General features: G+C 41.0%; 1 protein-coding gene across 1 annotated transcript in view; it reads left to right on the top strand.

Annotated features, from left to right (window-relative positions):
• Nucleotides 1-21,300, top strand: part of LOC101162802 (fatty acyl-CoA reductase 1) — a 56,541-nt gene that overhangs the window by 7,242 nt on the left and 27,999 nt on the right. Inside the window, exon 2 of the mRNA XM_023952248.1 lies at nucleotides 14,640-14,912. Within this exon, the coding sequence (XP_023808016.1) occupies nucleotides 14,640-14,912 (273 nt within the window). The remainder of the gene's footprint in view (nucleotides 1-14,639; nucleotides 14,913-21,300) is intronic.

Below are 21,300 nucleotides of genomic sequence, written 5' to 3'. Positions count from 1 at the left end.
AAATAAATCGGAGCTTAATAAGTAACCCTTTCTTTATTTTTATGGACCATAATGTAGAATTCTTCAATTAAAAAAAATAATAATTCAGTCCGCTATATAATCCAGTGCGCCTGAAGTATGAATTCTGCTTGTGCTTACTGTCCTCGACTTGATTTGCATTGTGGGTATTGTAGTCACAAGCCTGGTGGAGTGATGCAAACTGTGCTTTGACTGTTTTTGAATTTTCTGACAATCTTGTTTTACTTGATCTGCCTGAAACTACGTTACTTTTTCTAATCAAAAACATTTTTCTTTAACCAGAAAGCCACAATGGAAGAAGTAAAATGTGGGGAAGGGGGGTGGGGTTTATCTGTGCCAACAGTCCCACCTACAACGGAGACATATCCGATTAACTACAGCCGCTCTGCAGAAGCTTTCCTAGAAAACGATAAAGCATAATCATGACTTAAAAAAATGTCCTTAAAGAAGACTCGGATCATCTTCTATTAAGCTTTCTGTTGGGTCCTGAGAGGAGGCGCCGTCAGCGGATGTGGTGTTTTCCAGGTCAGTCATTCATTCACGACTTCAGCGTGGCCTCAGACATCCTCGCCCAGTCCCGGGAAGAGAGCTGGCTTTCTTTACATCCTCGTCACCTGGGCTTGTATCCACTGAGCCGCCAAAGCTGACCACATTTTCTTTTCCTAGAAATACACACAAACACACACACCTGCACAACCACCTTGTTCATCTGGTCCACATATTTGTCTACACCCACAGAAATTAGCTACACCCTTTTCTAATGTTTGACAAGGCCTTTACAGTAAAGTTCTTATTGCAAACAGCAGATTGACTGGGTCTGGGTGGGTGTGCCCTTTTTCCCATTTAATGGCAAAAAGATTACGATAGGATGTTTAAATCCTGCTGCATTACTGTAATCGCTGCTTATATCGAGCATAATCTGTGGATGTTTCTGTAAATCATCAGTGCGTTTCACTTGGACCCTAGTCTGCATTTTGAACGGGTGAAAGTGCCGGTGGACTCCAAGGATGCGACATTCGAACAGCTGATTACATACCGCTCTGTCACTAATTGGAAACCTGGCATCAGCGGTAAGAGAAGCAGCCGTGTTCACAAACCGCCACATTCATTAGGGTTGTATGTCCTCTGTAATCCGGCTTGGTGCCGGATATCTGATTAAATCACTGGGTCGTGTTGGATGTCATGGAGGTGAATTGACTATTGCTCAAAAGAACGGGCAAGGCACTGAGTGCGAGATGGGATCGGACTTTATCTCTGCAAGCTTCGGATTCGCTCCCGAACATTGGGATAGAAGCCATCTCAGTTTCTCCACAGTCAAAGCGGCTCCTTTTTTTTGTTTTTAGCTCGCACATAAACTTAAGTTTGTAGAATATCAATGAGTCTTTAGAAGCAGTGAACATGTTTCTTGTGGAAAAATGAAGAGGAGCTTGGATTTCCTTACCCTCCTCTCTCCCCCCACATGACCTTAAGGAGCCGGCAGTGTTGGTTACAGCTGTTCTTGACGTGCACCTTATTAGGATTGCCTTTAGCCATTCATTGTGATAAATATGTCTCAAGTGGATCCTAAACACCTTTGGGCTCTTGGGCTTTTTATGGCTATTTAATGAAGTAGAAAAGGCTCTCATTTCCAAGGCGTTCTAAATACCAAAGGAACCCCTTAGACCAGGGGTCGGGAACCTTTTTGGCCAGGAGAGCCATAAACGCCACATATTTTTAAATGTAATTTCGAAAGAGCCATACAATAATGTAGTGTCCCTTTCCCACACTAAGGCACGGAGACTTAACCTCTTTTAGGGTTCTTTATTCTGGTTACTGTAGACCGCAACAAACGCCGTACAATCAATTCAGCAACTCCTGAATCTCTCCCGCCGAGACGAGAGCGCTTCTCCCAACTTTATATTCCCCCGTCCCGCTCCAGCCCTCCCATTTCCTTATTCGGCCCATGGCTGAACCCCATTGGTCCAAACTCCCTAACAACAGGCTGAGCGACAGAACTGAGGGCCAATCAGATCTCTGCGTGAACGATGCGTTCCATGAACTCCAGAACTTTTAACGCGGCCCAACAGCCTAGTTAAACTCAGTCCGCGACAATATGTTTAAAACTAAATATACAAATGAATGTGTGCATTTTATGTAATTTCAACATTTTTAAAGTCCAATAAGTCTGTGGATTCTTTTTGATAACATTGTTATACTGTTGCTAATAAATGATGAGTATTTCTCGTGGTGGTTTTGCTGATGGTCTAGTCTGGTTGATCCGTGGTGAGTTTCTGCTTCATGCAGGCGTTGAGACTTTAAACGTGATCGTAGGTCTGAATGTTCTTTAGATGTGAGACAGACATGGAACCAAACACACACACCCACGCTGCAGGAGTGACGGGCAGCAGGTTTACGTTTTTACCATCTCTGCGCGATTCACCTGCTGCCGGTCCCACCCCCCACCCCCTCTGCTTTCTTCCTCACACATCCCGTCCCCAAAACTGCGCGCTCTTCCTCAGGGAGGCAATTCAAAGGTTTCCGGGTGGTACAAACTCTGTGAAATAATAGATAACAGTAAACTGATAGTTTTTTCTCCAAGCACCGCTACTACTACGCGCCTCTGGCATTGCATCGCGCCCGAGAAGGACTGGTCTAATGAAAAAAAAAAAGTATAATTAAGGATTTGTCTGCGAGCCACATGTGACCATCAAAAGAGCCATATATGGCTCGCGAGCCATAGGTTCCCGACCCCTGCCTTAGACTAAAGGCAAGTTTTAGTCATCATCATGTTCAGAAGTACTTGAAGAGACCTCCCTCGTTTCTAGTTAGTACCGAGTACTTCTTACGTTTATCCTAATGCTACGTTCACACCAGGCTTATGCCGTGCATTCAAGAACGTGCTGAACACAAGTTCTTGAACTTTTAGCCTACAGTGCTCCCAATGGACTGTCGCTACCAGATACTACCAGGGGATGTCCTCACAATTGGAAAAGGTTTGGTGTGAAATTTTGACATACGAAAGACTTGGTGTCATAGAATTCCAACTGGTCATAAACCCCAATTAATTTCTCCTTCATGATCAATTTTCAAATGGCTGGTACAAATGTGTTTTTGATATGTTGCTACCCATGATTCACTACCAAATCACAGTCCCTAACTGGTCAGAGTTCAACTCGTTTAACTTTTTAACGCACGTTCAGTTGCCACAAACTAAATTAAAAATTTGCATAAACGTGAGAGTTTTTAATGCAGAAGCCGAATACACGCATATATGCGTGTTTTTACGAAGACTTTTCATTGAAAGTGGTTGCTTGAACGCATGCCTTTGAACCCGGTGTGATCGTAGCGCAAGATTTGAAAAAAATCAATAACTTCTCTGGTCATTAAAGAAGGATGGGTGGTAACCCCACTCTTGAGTTGACCAACTTTACTGATAAATAAAAAATCCTGAAGAGGAAGGTGCATGATTTCTAAAGACTTGAATGACCTACTTATGCTCAACAGAAAAAAATGTAGATTCTAGTGATGATGACCTAGTTTGTCATTACAGGTCTTAATTCAAAATGTAGCGTCCTCTTTGTGGAAAAGCGGGACAGATGATTGGAATTGATTGACAGAATTCAAACCGTAGTCAGCGGGATCAGTTTAATAATGGCAAACTATGCATTCACTGCTTCTGTCAACTTAAGACAAATCTTCTTACAAGAAGGGTTGTCACTTTATAGTGGTCCAATGGTAGATTTCAACCTTTTTTTTTTCCTCTACAGGAAATTGTCGGCAGGGTTAACTGCTGTTGAGAAATTCAGGAGTGATGCAGGGCGAAACCCACTGTTTACCTCCCTTTTGAACAAAAATAAAAAAACGTCTTTGTGTAATAAAAGCTTCTGGACGCCAACTTTACCATCTCCACTCCCAATTCTTTTTAGTCCATGTGCTGTTTTATTGTTCTATGGTTTCAGTGTTCCACATAATGGAGCTGCTTATGTGCCCAAGTCTAAAACGCCCTCGGTCATGAAATGTCAATGCACCTGATGCCTAGTTGAGGCTTCTTTCTGCAGTTGTGGTTTGCAACTTAATGAGGCCTTAGTGGAATGGAAATCTAGATCTCCACCTCTTAGAAACCGATCATACAGAATATAAAGCTTAGTTTGCAAGCTTGATATTAAAAATTCATTTTATTTCAAAAGAACCCAGTTGAGGACTGGTTGGCTTGAGTTTCCTTTGAGACAGAAAATCTTGGTATAAACAACAGCTTTGTTTGGAGAAGGATTTGTGTTACTTATGATGGAGCAGGTTTAAAGAGCCTACCTTTCTTAACCCGCTTAGACTTGATCCAACATGTTGATAATGCCGCCTCCAGTCTTTGAGAGTGCCTAACAAACAAGTGGCTTTACTTAAAACCATGGCTTACAGCACCAGATACACCAATTCAACAATCCCCCTCCTAATACTCAGATGTCTTTAGCCTTAGGATGTTGTGTCGTTGGGTTTTTTTGTGCTTTAAATAAGCTCCACTGCCATCTTCTCTTTTCAATTAGTTTATCAACTAGGGCTGCTGACGCTGGTAAGTGTCTTTGAATGCACTTTATGGTGCTTCTTGGAACCAATGTTTTTCGAATGACCTTATTTTTTCATAGGTGTGTTTACAGTTTTTATGCCCAGAATTGGTACCATCCATCCATTTTCTATATCTGCTTAATCCCGTTTAGAATCACAGGGTCGTGGGTACACTCTGGACAAATTGCCAGGGCAACACGGGACAACACAGAGACAAGCAACCAGACACGCATAATCACACCTAAGGGACAATTTAGAGTCACTCCATTAAGCGGTACGGTGCAGTCCAGTCCTGTATTTTGAGCGTTTCCATTATAAAATTGGACCGAACTGTATCATTTTTGGGCCTCTGTTGGAACGGACCAGTTGGGGCACAGCTAATGTTGAAATCACTCGATTGGTTGAAGGTCTTGAAGACAAACAAAAGCTCCAAGAAAGCAGCTGTATTCCTCTTCGCAATATTCTCTCAAACAACAATAAATTCTTTGTATGTATGAATTACCGAAAGCCAAGTGGAAAAAAAGAGCTGCTGGATGACCTCTGTTGTTGTTAGCTTCACCCTGCATGCACCATGTCGGTCCAAATGGAAACGCTCACTTGAATTACCTGGACCCTTCTAAACCGGACTGGATGATATTGTAAAGTGGAAATTATGCTTAGTTAATCTATGAATTATGTAGGATATTTAGTCATTACATCTTCAAGCTCTTAACAGACATATTTATGGCGTTTCATAGCTGCCATAAAGTGAAAGGGCGTAAAGACAACTGAGCGGGTGTATTCAGGAACTGAGTGAGCGAACCTTACAGTGACCCCTTGACCCTGTGATAAGGAGAAAGCAAAAGGTCTTCCATCTCAAGATCTTCATGAGATCCTTAACAAAACAATTTTATCAAATGAAATTAGGATCCGTCGTGTTCAAATGTAGACAAACGTGTGTCACCTGGACCCATAATCTCTGACATCTTCATAGGATTTTATGCTACAAACGGTCGGAAGTGGGGCAGCAATTTTGACAGGAGTTTACTTCATCCAATTCTGTTCTTCCGAAAACGGACAAATGAGAGTTCTGTGGGATCAACCCACTTCCCAATCAAAGGATACAATCCAAATTAAGCACAAATTGTTGCTTTAAAACTTTTTTTTAAGCAAATCTGCTTTTAAGATAGGAAAAAAATAGTTTTGATGCCATAAGTAAATAACTATTATTGGGTGAGTTGGACCTTTAAAAACAGATGTCAATGGGATATTTCTCCCTTCTGAAAATGGCCATTTAAGAAACTGCAGATGGTACTCTCCTAATAAATGTGGTTTAAAAAGGTTAGTCCTGGGTTCATTTGTTGGTGAAAACGGTAACCCTGGCAAACTTCTTCTTAGTAGACATGGTGGCACGGAAACGTTATTCAAGAGAGGATGGCAAAACGATTGGAGTGTAGTAATGCAAGAAAATAATGAAAAACATACATGACATTAATGCAACTAGCCTTCTATAGGTAAAGGTTTCTAAAATAACTGTGTATGTACTAGTCCAACTTCATATGTCTTTACAAAATAAGGCCATGCTTCCACAGAGTAGTTTTTATAAATGAACTGATGTTTACAAAGAATTTAAGGAAGAGAAACCAGCTTCAACTGGATACCATCTGTTTATAATCTAAAGCCATTGTTTGATTGCTTAACATTACAGATTACGACCTAGGTAAGCAAGTTATCAAAGGATGAAAAGACGTCTAACATTTAAGTTACTGGGAAATTCAGTAGGGCAAATGAAGCCCAGGCCAAAAAAACCGGAAACTGCTGTTCCTGGAATCCTCCTTTACCATCTGTAATCGAAGAGTCAAGTTTGTTGTTTGAAAGCTGAGGACTGGGTTTTCACTTTGACGTCTGCTCTGCTTGTGACCCCTTGGCCCGACTGCGGTGAGATTTCCATTCAGGGTTGGAACCGAGCGTAACCCAACTCCTCAGCAGCGAAATGCTCTGGCGCTTGGACACGGCTGGTGTAATTACAGAATCCCCTTGCCACCACATGTAATGCAGACAACGCTCTAACCGTGAGCACCCAGAAACCGACACCCCCCCTACCAGGTACCTGACAGGAGAAACAATCTCCACGAGCAGATCCGAAACTGGCACACGGTTTAAAAAAAGATCGCATTAAGGAGGCGCCTTTAAGCCTGCGGCAGATATAATTAACTCTAATTAGATTAGCTTTTAGCTGGCAAGAATGAAGTGGAAATTGAAGCTGCGCTCTTCTTGAATGAAAAGGGTAAAGTAAGTTTCCATGTTGAAGATGGAGGCGACCAATTCAGGAAGCAATGGAGTTGAAATGTTCCTACTGTTGAGTCGCCTCCTCATCAGGCTGCTCTGATCTGCTCCTTTATAAAGAGGAGAAACTTGCTCATTTCCTCCCTGGAGATCGTCACAGAGACAACAAGCAGAAATTGCTGTTAATTGCATGATGACCAGAACGCAGCTGAATTAGAATCAACCTCATTTGTACTGTAGGATGTACAGACTTGGAGAAGCAACATGTCTGGGTCTTTTGGAAGACTAAACTCGTTTGATGGGTTTTTAGAGACTCTTCTATGGTCCAAAGATGTAAAACAAACAAGCTGTGGTAACATAAATGAAAAGACCTTGCTTGTCCTTTGTGCCGCTTGGCACTGACATGGAATTTAACAAATGCTGCCTTTAATTATTGGCTACATTTTGGTCAATCCCTTCCTTCTTCTCTCTGCCAGCTTTTGTCTGCGCATAAAGGCCTCAGCCGACTTGCAGCTGTAGATCCCACTTTCTGCTGGTCTCCAGCAGCACTCTGGTGACCCACTAATAGAGTTAGTTGTGTGAGGAGAAGCCGCAGGCTGGACTGCAGTGCTGAGCCGCGGCACACTCATGCTTCTCCGAAGGAAAATGGCATGGATGAAGGAACAGTGAAGGACGTGGTACCACACAGTTTGCTTTGGAGAACAGCCCATCCGAGCTGAATTGTTAGGACCTGAGCTTCTCCTAGTTTTTTCTTGTGACCCCAAGTGACTCTGCAATGATGCAGTACTTTGTCAAGACGGCAAAATGACCAGAAAAGTTTGAAAATAGATCATTCATGGACTGTTTACATAGTCAGCTCCTCTGTCTGGAGGGAATAAATATGCAGCACAAAGCTGGACGGGGGGGGCTCAGCAGAGGATCTGAACTCTGACCTTTATATTATTATTATTTAGTCTATGCTTCTGGGAGCTGAGCCAGAAAGCAAAGCTCTCAATATACCGGTCGATTTTCGTTTCAATACTCTCCTATGGTCATGAGATCTGGGTCATGACCGAAAGAACGAGGTCCCGGATACAAGTGAGGATCCTCCTTCCGTTTCTGTAGGTTTAAGTCGACCTGGACACACCTTTTTATTTGTTTCTGTTTGGACGGAGTGTTTAATTAAGACAATAAGTAAATGAAATACCTGTAGTTTTAACGGGTGAGGTTTTCTCTTGTAATAAGACTTGTTTGCAATCTGCCGTCACGAAGGATTTGTTTAAAAAAGCAGAGCAGGGACAGTCACTTTGTTGGGAAAAAGAGCAGCTCCACTAGATCAGCACTTCCACTGATTATACATCGCTCTTGGCTAAACAGTAATGCGTTTGGTGCCAAGTGAAACTTTTACAAGAGGGTGCTCCATCAGCCTTGTGCTCACATTAGCTGACTCTTCTGTGAGGGGTCCGGTCAGAAGGGCCGCCACGCAGAGATGAAGTTATCAATCTTGACGGGCTTGTGCTGCATTTTGGCTTGGTTGCTGTGGCGACGTACAAGCGAACAGCAACAATGGCAGAGGTTTTAGGCCACATGCCGACGCAAGGCTTTGATCAGAGAGACGCATATCTGCTGTCGGCTTCAGCACAGCTCTGCCAGAGCCGCATGACGCCTGCGGCGGCTGTGGCCGATTGTCTTCAGGGTCAAAGTTTAACGCTGTGCTGCTACGTCGCTGTTATGTAAGGAACCAAAAACTGCAATAAAACCAACAATAATTCCTATTTTTGCATTCAGATGAAAGGTTAAAGGTTTTTTTTGCTTCACACTAAAGGTTTACTGCTTAAGTTCACACCTTTGTCAAACTGTTTACATGTCCCTTCTCAGTTTTTAACGGCTTTAAGAATCAATTGTTAGTTGAGCTGATCTGAAATGGAATTTCTGCCGTTGAAGTTAAACTTTTAGTACTTTTTGTGCTTTAATAACCTGCCCTATAAACTGCTCTAAACATGAAAAAATGCAAAAACCTTTTAATTGTATGGGTAACATTTTTTTAAATGTTTTCATTTTCTTGCAATTTAACAGCTACAGACTCAAATTGTAAACTAACGCCACTAAGAGGTCATGTTTTCCAATTGTCTCGGGTTTAAACCAGTATAGATTTGTAAAGCCAGATCATCTTTACATCTTTAGTAGCGATGCCACGATTCAAACTTGATTTTTGGGTTACTGTTTTGTTTTTATCTATTATTATTTGCGTTTTACAAAATGACAACAAAGACCTAAAAATGGCAGAAAATCCTTTTTTTAAACTCTCTAATAAGCAAATGACGATGAAGAAAAACATTGTAGTTGGTTCATAATAAAGGCCCTAAATCAAGCTTGTCTTAGGCCTTTCAGAGTAAACTATATCCATATATATGATGATATATGACCTTTGGCACACTAAAAAACACATTTTTTATGAAATGCGAGTAGGCCTGCACAATATACCGCAAATTTATCGTTATCGCGAAATCAAGCTGTGCAATATGCATACCGCAAAAGACGGCAAAAATCGCAATAAATGATTACCTTAAATGTGCTAAAACAAACTCATGGCAGCTTGAAATATTGAACAAATGAAATAAATCCCTTTATGCATTTAACCAATCAGAAGGACCCGTTTACGTTTTTGATCAATCAGATGAGCCCTTTTATGTTTGATGTTTGCCTCCTACGTCGACAAGTGTCATTTGGAGTATAATTTTTATGTGAAATGGAAATTATGTTTTTGGTTTTTTTGCTATTTGTTTATATACCGCAATTTATATCGTTATCCCAATATTAATTACCAATATCGCATATCGCGAGTTTTCCTCATATCGTGCAGCCCTAAATGCGAGTTATTTTCAGAGCTCAGTGTCCGACTCATAAGCATCGCCCATTTCATCACATCAACCTAGAGTTGGCCTCGGCAGTGTGTCTGTATTACACCCACAAAAAAAACAACATCAGCACTTGAAAGCGTTTTGCCGATCACCGCTGGCTCCGCTGAGAAAAGGGGTGTGTGTGTGTGTGTGTGTGTGTGTTAGCCTGGGAGTGGGGCTGGCAGTGCAGACTTTTCCTGGAAGGGGCTGTTCTCACTTTGTGATGTCACAATGTTAGAACCCATTTGTTTTCATGGATTGGGAGGGGCTTATGCTCAGAGAGCAGGGTTTTCGAGGAATATTTAGAAATGTGTGAATGAATCAAAATACCGCTTTTGGGTTAGTTTTTCTGAAAAATTGACATTTTTAATACATTTAAAAGCTCAAAACTGTTGATTTTGCATGATAGGCTCTTGGGATGCAACAGTTTTCTTATACCACGATTCGGTTTAATGATGTAACCTAGTCTGTTAGATTTCACCTTAGTCCTGTCACTAAACTGTAACAGTCTGGTGCCAATAAACAAAATGTACACAACACTGTACAACACACCAATTGATCACCGCCAAACGTTTCTGCTGGGGTGGGGAGTTTTCTGCTTTAAACCTAATTACTGATAAGAACATCCAGCAGTGAATTAAATTGAAAAAGAAAGTCAATGGCGTAACACGCTCTCTCTCTCCCACACACACACACACACACACACAAACATCATTTTCAATGTAAGTAATAGAATTTGGCTCCCTGACTTGGGTTGGACTTCACGGAAAGACCAATACGCTAAAGCTATAGACTGCATTATCTGCTGAACCACTGTCTCCGCCCCGATGCTGAGCAACCATACCACTGTAGTAAGTGCCAAGGCATTAAAGTGATTGGCAGAGTCAGAAACATTAGATGGGAGTCAAGCTGACTCAAGGACCCACTCGGATGAAAATCGTGATTTGGTGTTTTTAATATGTTCTTGTGGTAATTTTCTGATGATGGACATACAGTATTTTAAGAAACTTGAGCTTAAAATTTCATTTCTGAGTATTTCTTTATTCAGATGAAAAAATGCAGTTTTGTAAAAGCTTTTTTGTGTTGTAGAAAATACACTGAGCGGCCACAAGCTCCCTGATCCGATCCATTCTGAGGAAATCCACTTGTAGATGACTACATCCATGTACGTCTTTGTTTTTCCTCGTCCAAGCTGGTGTCTGCCTGAAAACTGTTGCTGTTCTCCATTTTTATTGCACCAGTTATGTCAGGTTTGGGTGTGAAGGGCTGTAAGCTAGGGGGAGAGTGTGTAAACATAGAGCTCTCAGCTACAGGGAGGGAAAGGAGGGCAGGGTGGCACCGTGCCAATGGTCCCACCCACAATTCAGAGGCAAATTTTCAATGTACTACTGCCGCTCTGCAGAAACTATGTCCTAGAAACAACAGAGGTTTTTTGACTTTGTCTAAAATCGGCATAATCATAATTAAAAGACTACTGGGAACTCTTTGAAAATCCATTAAAAGATGATCGGAGTGGAATTTTAAATTAGTGTAGTTGAAATCTTGGTGATCTTTGGCTCAAAAAATTATTAAGATCTAATTTTTATTAGGAATCACAAGGTTCTCTGGGAACAAAATCTTTTACCTTATGTACATTTTGATATGCTCTAATTAAATAAATTCAAAGTATTTCTTTTTTCATTGTTGGGCATTGAGAGAGAAGACAAAAATATTGAGTAGATATTGAAAAAGTTGTAGACTTAGAAGTCTGGAGGCTGTTCAGCAGCTGTCAGTTTGGTGGAATGATTGGATGCTTTTGTGTAAGATTATCCATTAGTTGACAAAAGCATTGTGTTAACAGAAAGTCTATTAAAAACATTTTTCACTTATGACTCTTTATGTAAAAATCTTTGGGAGTATTAGACACAAAGGTACATAAAATAGAAGAAAATGTGATGTAGAAGGAAGCCTGTTACTCCATTGGTTAATAAGTTTTGTCTCACTTGGTCCATAAATGCAAAGTTAAATGTTTAACCGCAGGTGGAAGTCACTGTGAAATTTCCAGTTTGGCAGTTGTGCTAATCTTATGGCAATCAAATGACATGACTCCACACGTGACTAAGAAGAACCAATAAAGTGTAGATAATTATTCCCAAACAGCAGGAATGCCAGGACATAAACCCGGCATGTCCAAAGTCCGGTTTGTAGGCCAAATGCGGCCCGCGTTAACATTTCTAACAGTCCGCTGTTTCTAAAAGGAAATTTGTACGATTTCTTGATTGTGGTTGTCTAAATGATGCTTTAAGCCATTGTAAAGCTGTGCCAAAGCTGTCATGTGACACTTTCTAGCTCATTTCTAAAATGTGGACTGTGAATACAAAAGAAAAGTGCTGCTTCCAGGACAAGTGGAAATTAGCTTATCATTTCGGTAAAATATGAAACAACTGTGTCTGTCTGTTATGCCAAGAGACTGTGGGTGTCTTCTAGCATGTCACTGTCAAGAGACATGCTGACTACCACAAGCTGACTGGGAATGAACGATGCAAAAAAACGTATTTAGGTAAAAACGACGGTAAAAACATATTTAGATGACCGTGTTTTGTATGTTGGAGAAAATGAAGTGTGCTATTGCAATAAAATGTTCATTGATTAAAAAAAAAATCCATTAGTATTTAATGTTATGAAGATAGTTCAAAGAACGCAGGCTGAACATTTTCACCATACCAAATCTGGTCCCTAGATGCACCCCCTGCTGATGAATAAGCAGGGGGTGCGGTGCCCCCCCCCCCCCCCCCCCCCGGCCTGCCAGACACATAATCCCCCGGCAGCCGCGTCGCAAAGAATACAATTACAACGCAGCATTCCTAATCAACAAATAACAGTAACAACTACCTACTACCTATCTAACTAATGAACTAACTATATAGGTGTTGTAGAATGACTATGTGTATGTGTGTCAGCGCGCTGCGTGTGTAGGACTAGGAGGAAGGAGCGCACACAGGAGTGTTGGGGGTCCACCGGACCGCTCTGTAGCTGCAAGCGAGTTTCACCTGTGCTCTCTGGTACAGAGAAATTCTCAGAATATTATATATTGTCCAGTAATAAACGAGACTGCAGACACTTTGTCACCTTTCCGGTATCCATGAAGCCTGACACCCATGAGGAACGCGGGGCAGGAGGCTCCGCCTTTGTTCATACAGACACGTAACTTTGCGCTGCAGAAAATAGTTCCCAAACAAAACATGTAGTGATATTCATCGAAATCTAACAGCGTTCATGTTTGGTGTTACAGAGTTTCGGGCACTCAAGAACGCAGGCAGCTTGTAATGGAAATGAATACAATGGAAATTAATAATTGGAACGCAGAAAATTTGTCGTATTTCCTCGCGAGATGGAAACTTCAGTTGTAGAATAAGGATGTGTATGTGCTGCTGAAACCGCGCGCACATGTGTGTGTGTGTGAGTAGAGGGAGCACGCCGCGTGCAGCATAGAGGGATGAATGTGTTTAATGTGTTTATTATAGTTCCAATCACGCACCATACATAGAACTTTCAAAAAACAAGAAAAAAACAAGTTATAAAAAAAAAAAGTGCGGTGATGCGGTTATCGCCACACCCCTACTGGTCCCCTTTGCAAAAATGTGTGGATACCCCTGGCATAGGCATAAAAAACGTACAAACCCTGTTCTCATTCAGCCAATGTCAATCTCAAGTGTGCTTTATAAAGCAATAAAAGCTACTAAATGCCTTTAAGTACAGTAAAAATGTGGCTTTAAGATTTATTGCTGGTGTTTATTTAGTCAAAAACTGCAAAACTTTCACTTTACTTTTTCCAAATCTTTTTTTTTAAATGTAAGTATGGTTCATGTTTGTTCAGCAAAATGTTTTTTTTTTGTGGAGTTTCTCTGACTTTTGTCGTGCCTTTATTCTGCTAATGAAACAATAAGCAGAGAGTCTGTCACTCCAAACGCTGTTAAACCAGCAGTTTATCCATGTTGTTGCCTTTTAAAGGAGGAGTAGCTGGACCCGCACGAGATGAGTCAGCCCGAATGACGTGGAGGTCAAGTCAGGGGTCGTCAGTGTTTTAGTAGGTGTGAGTCACTCTGTCACTTCGGATTGTTCTGACTAATAAATGGGGCTTCTAGTTAAAGGGGAAATGATGAACTCTCCTGCCTGCAGCAGAGGCACCGGGGGATATCATGCTTATTCAAATGAAACCATACAAAGCAGTGGCCGTTCTGCTCACGTCTGTCTGTCCAGCCTGGTGTTTCACTATCTTTTATTATGTTTGATGGCCAGCCTGGCTGTGTTGTTCTTTTTTTTGTGTTTTTTGTTTTTTAAACCAAACTTTGCCTCAAAGATCCACTCTGATCATCTTTTGGTCTATTTTTAAAGCATTCCCAGTGGTCTTTTGATTAGGATTGTGCTATTTTTAGGCACAAATATAAAAACCTGTGTTGATTTCTGAGACATAGCTTCTGCAGAGCGGCAGCAGGCTCTCCAGCTAGCTTACGGCCTCTCACACCCCCAACCTAACATTACGGGAGTGATCCTGCAGTTCTGAGCCGGATGACAGGGAAAACAAAGACGTATACAGATCTATATGGAGTCCGGCAGGATCTCTGCGTCACAAATAATCTCTTTTTTTTAAGCAGCGTTTTTGCATCTGCTCTTGATTCACATTTGAATACAGATATGTTTAAATTTAATTTTCCTAACAAATGTCTTTCATCATCAGAAAAATGACACAAGAACACAATTTTCATCAGAGTAAGTCTTTAAAACATGAGGATATTCCATTTATTTCTGCCTCCTTAGGCACTCTTAGGCAAAGATATTAACTTTTAGAAGAAGATATTTTTTTAAAGACCAGAATTGTTTCACACTTAAGTCATTAATCCACATTTTTAAACTGGCTTCCTCTGTATTTAAAGTTGGTTTACCCTCCGCCTCTCTCTGCAGGAGTCATCTGGTCACCTGGACAGATCGGGAGAGCAGGCGACAGAAAAGCAGCCGGATATCTGCAGTGGCGCAGCAGGGAGCAGAATGGCGTCCATAACGGAATACTACGCTGGCAAAAGCGTGCTGATCACAGGAGCCACGGGATTCATGGGAAAAGTGCTGGTGGAGAAGCTGCTGTGGTCCTGCCCGAACGTTAAAGCCCTTTACATCCTGGTCAGACCCAAAGCGGGCCAGTCCATGGAGCAGAGGGTCAGCGACATGATGAAGTGCAAGGTGAGACGACAAAAAACACAAACTACGACTGCTAACATTCAAATAAACACCTCAAACCCATGGAGAAGAGTTAATAAACAAAAGGTTTCTAAAACTGTAGAGACATCAGTTTGTTTGGAAATTATCGCTTGTTGTTTTTCTTTTAAAACAAGCAACTTATAGGATTTTATTCATTTGTACGTCCCTTTTTTTTCTCCGTTACATTTTCTAGTTTAAGACTTTTTGCTTTAATTTCATATACTCTCATAAATTAGCATGCAGCTTCACATTGTTCCATCCGCTTTCCAAAACCGTTGAATCCCACTTGGAGTCGCGTGGTTGCTGGAGCCTATCCCAGCCACTGTTGGGGCGAAGGCGGGGGTCACCCTTGACAGATTGACAGTTTATCGCAGGGCCACACATTGTTCATCATAGGTGCACATCAACTGTGACATACACAGGAACATTACACACCTCAACGTTGCAGACTTGGTGACTAACAAACGTGTTTTTGCCCCACTGTGTATCATAACTGTCCATTGTGCTGTTGAGACTTTGCTTGATGCTCCTCCTGGTTTATTGTGCAGTACAGTTGGCTTTGGAGCAGTACCCTTGTTTACTAGAATTCTGGGCTGTTGGTCAGGGGATGTAGGGCTTATTTTCTAGACTTGTTTTTGTGTCACTTTGTAGGTTCAGAATTTGCAGTTTGGTGTTTTTGATTATTTTACCTAGGAAATGAAATAAAAGGAGGAAACTATCTTTTTACTTGCATTCAGCTTTAAGTGAAGAGCGGAAAGTGGTTAATGTTGGATTTCTGAAGCTAATGCATGCTGGTCTGTTTTTAACTGGATCTGTTAAAGGGGATTTTTGTAGCAAACCAATCAAACTCCATAAATCTGTACAATAGATTTCATAATTTTGCAAGAAAAATCTTGAAATATAGTAGTTTGTTGCCCAACTGCAATTGTTTTTTTTATTTTCATTTATTGTTGCTGCCTAACAGAGCCTAAACCTAAGCCCAGCCTACTTGGAAATAGGTCAAAAGTGTTGGAGACAAAAAAAACCGTACAGTTGTTGGTACATACCCCGATATAGCTGTTCTAGGGGCCAAAAGCAAATAGCTTTATTTCTATTTAAGCAAAATTTCAGGATAAATCAATGGGGTAAAAAAGAATCTTCCCACAATAAGTCTTTGTGATGTCCCCTAGACGAATAAGACTGTTCCCCAAAATTGATTCTAAATTGAGCTACAAAGGCTTTTGGAATTGTTTTTGTCTGTAATTGGAAATGAATTTGTTGGAATAACAATCCCCTGCTCGTCATTTGAACAACTGCATTATTTGTAGTGGTTTGTTTTTAAATGTGCTTCAATCAGGAAGTCAAAGTCTTAGCCCCTATCATAGCTAAATGTTTTCTTCCACGGTGTTTCTGGAGTTAAACTAACATCTCTTCCCGTGAGTAGCTTTTAACATTTTAGAACGGATGCTCATAAAGCCAATAAACTTGGTGCCAATCCAGCACATTTGAATTCTATTTATTCAAATGACCATTCAAAGTCAGAGGCAGTGCAGTTGTGTTTGCACAACGATGAAATTTGCCTGCACGTTCCAGCAGCCTCTGTTGTCATGGTGAAGTGAGCTTAATGACCCCAGAAGAGTCCAACAGTTCATCTTTGTGCTTTGGCGGAGACGATACGATCACAAAAGGTAAGCTGAGTTGGACGCTCCCCTGCCTTGAAATCCCTTTTGAGCGGAAAGATGAAGGTGAAGAGAAGTAGATGACAGCAGTAAGAGGAAGATGAGCTCCCAAAGGTTCGACATCAGCTATACCAAGACGAGCGGCAAACCATGACTCGGCGAAAACCTCCGAAGTACGCCGGGCTTAATGAGGACGGAGGGATTGACGGGCGGCGGTGATGTGCTGGCAAACAGCTGCTGTGTGCTCCTGCTACCAGCGCTGCTGGCCTCAAACTGTCAGCACACCTAAGAAAATCACACGTTCCCTTTAATCTGCATCTCCCTTCAATAGCAGCTGTTTCCACTGGACTTCTGCACCGCATCCGTCATTCCAGTCACTAGTACCGCGGTAGCAGTTTGGGGAACTCAATTGATCTGAGCACCTCTTTTTTTTTTTAAATCTCCCTGCATTTCTTTTTGTGAAGCGGAGTGTGTCGTCTTCCTGCAGCTTCTTGGAAATCTTCTCACCATGCAGTTGTATCCCTCTGACACAGAAGTGCCAGTTAACACCCTGTAATTTGCACCGATCTATGTCCACACTCCTGAAATCCTCTGCTGTGGCTTTCAGGAACAAAAAGGCTCCTGCTGGAGTCGGCAGCTCATTTCAGGCAAAAAGGACGCAATTTTCTGCAATGTCATTAAAAGAGGTTGACTCAGTTTGGACTATTCTCTTCTGTGCGTTGCAAAGATGAAAAGATAACTGATAGAAATGCATTTCTTTCTGACATAACTACATTTGGTTCTTTAAGAATCACGGTTATGTTCTTGTAAACAGACACCAGGTTCCTCAGATGACCCAAATACAGCAGAATTAAGTCTACCCTACATTTCTCTGCTGAGGCAGTTAGTAGCAGCAAAACATGAAATGGTTTGTAGAGGAATTGTAACCAACATAACTAATCTTTTCTGGATTGCTTCTATCTGGATCTATGTGCTTTGGGGTTTCTGCTGTATGAGTTTCTTCTAAGCATTGGATCCCGCTTTGGTACCTAGAATCTCTGATATAAAGTCTCTTTTTTTTTGGCAATTCTTTGACGATTGGTATTACTCCATGCCAGTTGTCCCACCCTCAGCTCAGAAGCACATTCTACTACTACTAGTACTACTACCACCACCACTGTCGTTCTGAAGAAATTGGGTACTAGAGAATAACAGAGGTTTTTCTTTATTTCTTGCTAAAAACATAATTGTTATTAAAAGACCACTGGAAACGCTTTTATAATGGATCAAAAGCTGATTTGGATGAATTTATTTGTTTTTTTTATTACTTTGGTGCTTCATCTTCTGGCCAAGCACCTTTATTCTGTTCAATAACCAGACTTCTTTGATTGCACAGCTCTGCTAAATTTGTATACAGTAAACCCTTGTTTTTCGCGGGGGTTACGTTCCAAAAAGACCCCGTGATAGGCAAAATCCGTGAAGTACAAACCTTTATTTTTTTAAACTATTATTAAACAATTAAATCCTCTATTATACATTGAAAAGAAATAACAAACCAATTTGCAGGCTCAAGCATTTGTTTCACAAATAGAAGTACTTTAGAAACCTTTTTTTCAACAAATAACTCTGTACTGTACTGTCAAATAATAATTTTAATGAATGTGAACAGAAGGCTTCAAATCGCGGAGATTAGCCCCGCCCACCGCGACCCGAGTATTGGACTAAACGGGAGAAAATTTAAAAATGATTATGAAAAAAATACAAAGTACAGTTGGACAAATAGTGACTCAGGTGTATTTGACTGCTCTACAGACTGAGCCGCTGCATCCTGACTCCGCTCTGCAGTGTTTTCTTCTGTTGAAGCCCGCGGTGCAGCTGTGTTTGTTCGGGAGAAGAGCATAGTGATGGGCAGTTGTTGTCGCTCTTTTTTCTGCTTTGCAAAAAGATCCTTAAACACTGACATGCCACCATCAAGAGAATTTGTACATAGTAGTGAAAATTTGGCAAGCTGATTTACGTACGTGAACATATTAAACTGCAACGTTATTGACGCACAGGTAGAGAGGAAGCGGAGTGACTTTTTAGCCAATCAGAATGCAGAACACAATGCACGATGCAAATCCGTGAAGTAGCGAAACCGTGAAAAGCAAACCGCGTTATAGCAAGGGATCACTGTATTGGAAATATTTTAGATGTGGCAATACTTGAGCTTTTTTAAGGTTGGAATAAAAATGTTGGTTTTCATGTTATTGTATTTTTAGGGCTTCTCTTTGAAAGTCTTTTTGTTTTTTCTTGCAGTCTCCTGAACTGCAGTTCTCATCTTGTAAACCGAGGTGTTTAGTGTCAAAGATGGAAAAAGATCCTGGCGTTCCCCTGTTGGATTGTGGGTATAACTCTGAGGGTCCTTCAGTTTGTTGGACACATAATGAAGCTACTGTCCACGTATGATTTAACAGATTGACGTAGCTTGCATTGTTCATTAAATGCATTTTTGTTTTCCTGGTCAATTCTATGCGTTATTTAACTATCCAAACCTCCAATGTTTATTTTCCGCTTTTGGTTTTTTTCAGTACATAGTTTGTCCCTGTATTTAGGGTTGCTGCTTTGCCAAACCGTGGCTGGCTCATGGTCCGTTCATGCCCTCATCCAGAAATGATGTCATTAAATTTCCATGACCGAGCTTCAAGTACTAATTGGTATTCGTGCAAGTCCTGCAGTCGGCATTGTTCTGCTCAGAGTCGGGATAATTCATGAAGGGGAACTGTGGTATTGTTTCTCAAGTAGCCTCTCATCCTTCAAGTCAGGCCAGTATCATTCTTACAACCTGTTGCTAGGTAACAACCAAGAGATGTGTCCCACGGTGCTTTTCAGAGGATGCAATCGAGGGAGCTGCCCTGAGCAGGAAAAGGACAAACCAATGCGAGTCTCATTGCCTCTGAATCTCTGCCGTTCTGGCATTTGTCTAAAGTCTCTGAGGTACTAAAATCCAGTGGAAATGTTTGGCTGCAGAGCCAGGCATTAAATGGCACGTTCGGCACTTGATAAGTGGGCCTGTGGGTGAAACTGGGCCTCTCTCCTGCTCTGCAGTATGCTTTTCCCACCCACAACCAGTGCGGGTGCAGCCTCTCCACTCTGTAGGAGAAGAACTGTAGCCGAGAGGAATGCCGCTTTGAAAAGTGGACATTTTGTGGGGAGTTGGAACAAAGAATTAGAGAAATTAGCTCACAAGCCAGGATTGTACAAAGGTTGGTGGTTTGATTGATGGGTTATTAGCCAGTATTGAGCAGTCACAGATATGTTTGCACACATAAGCCTGTTTGGACATTGTCAGCAGCTCCCAGGGAGGTCAAGGGTCAGAATACAAATAAAAAAAACTTGTTTATGCCTTTTTTATAAAAACCATTTGAAACGCCGACAATGCATTTCAGCATTTACAAGTATTTCCCTTGTCCTATAAAGCTTGTGTCTCTCTTATTTCTGTTACAAAAAAGAAATCATAGTGATTTTTAGAAGAAAAATTTGAATAAAAAGCATGGTTTTCTTTACTAAAAGTGTATATCTTTAGATATTTAAAAGGACTAACCAGTGATCCATTAATCTTATAATACTGTTTTCTTATCTTCTTTAAGGCTTTGTAAATTCAACCTTGTTTTAGGACAAAGATTAAATGAACAATCTGCTTGAATTTGCTTTAAGATCCAAAAATCCCTTTTTTATTCATTTTACTCTCCTTACTTTAGAAACAAAGTGAACACAAATGAAGAAACTTTACTTTGGACTTCACACCATGAGCAGCACATCATTTGTGTTTCAAATACTTTTGAATCAAAAGTTTGTAAATACAATTATAAATCCTGTCAATCCACATTTATTCCCATATTTGGGAATATATTCCCCCTGGGGTTGTAGCTTTGTGTGCACGGAGTAGCTGGCTATAATTAATCCTGTAAACAGGAGTACCAAGTAAACCCTCCATTATCTACAGCTACCATCAGCGGTTTACCACAGTCTGGTGTACCACCATCCAAGAAGACGGTTATCGTTCCTCTAAATAAATACATTTTTGAGCTGTTCTCATTTGTCTTGTTTCTTACTAAAACAAGCAATGTTTTTGCCTTAAAGACCCACTCTGACGAAAATTGTGTTTTTAACGATGTTGTGTGATTTTTCTGATGATGGAGGACATTTATAAATAAATCTAAGCTCAAATTGCATTTCTGAGTATTTCTTTATTCAAATCGTTGGTTCATAAAATGATTAAAATGCAGTTTGAACAGAAATGGTATTTGTGATTTACATAATACGCTGAACGGCGCTCGGCTCCGTTCCGATGCATCCACTTGTAGGTCCGAACTGGTATCTGGCTCAAAACTGTACAGCTGGATAGCTCCAATAGCTCAGGGGTGTGAGGGGCTATGAGTTAGCAGCAGAGTGTGTAAACAGAGATCTCTCAGAAATTTGGAGGGGAAGGGGGCTGAAGTTGCTCCACGTCCCAAAGGTAAATTTCTAACTAACTACTTCTATTCTGCAGAAACGATGTCCTTGAAAATGACACAGGTTTTTTTGACGTCTAAAAATGGCGTAATTATAATAATGATTTCAAAAATAGATTTAGAGATGTTCGGAGTGGGTTAAGGAAGCTGAATCACAATAAATCTTCCATTCAGACCAGTGAAGAGAAACTTATCAATGTGCTGACAGCCTCTCATCTCTGAATGTAAATGGGATTTGGG

This window comes from Oryzias latipes, chromosome 23 (assembly GCF_002234675.1).
Source record: "Oryzias latipes chromosome 23, ASM223467v1".
In the NCBI taxonomy this organism is placed as follows: domain Eukaryota; kingdom Metazoa; phylum Chordata; class Actinopteri; order Beloniformes; family Adrianichthyidae; genus Oryzias; species Oryzias latipes.
This window is presented reverse-complemented; position numbering and strand designations above follow the sequence as displayed.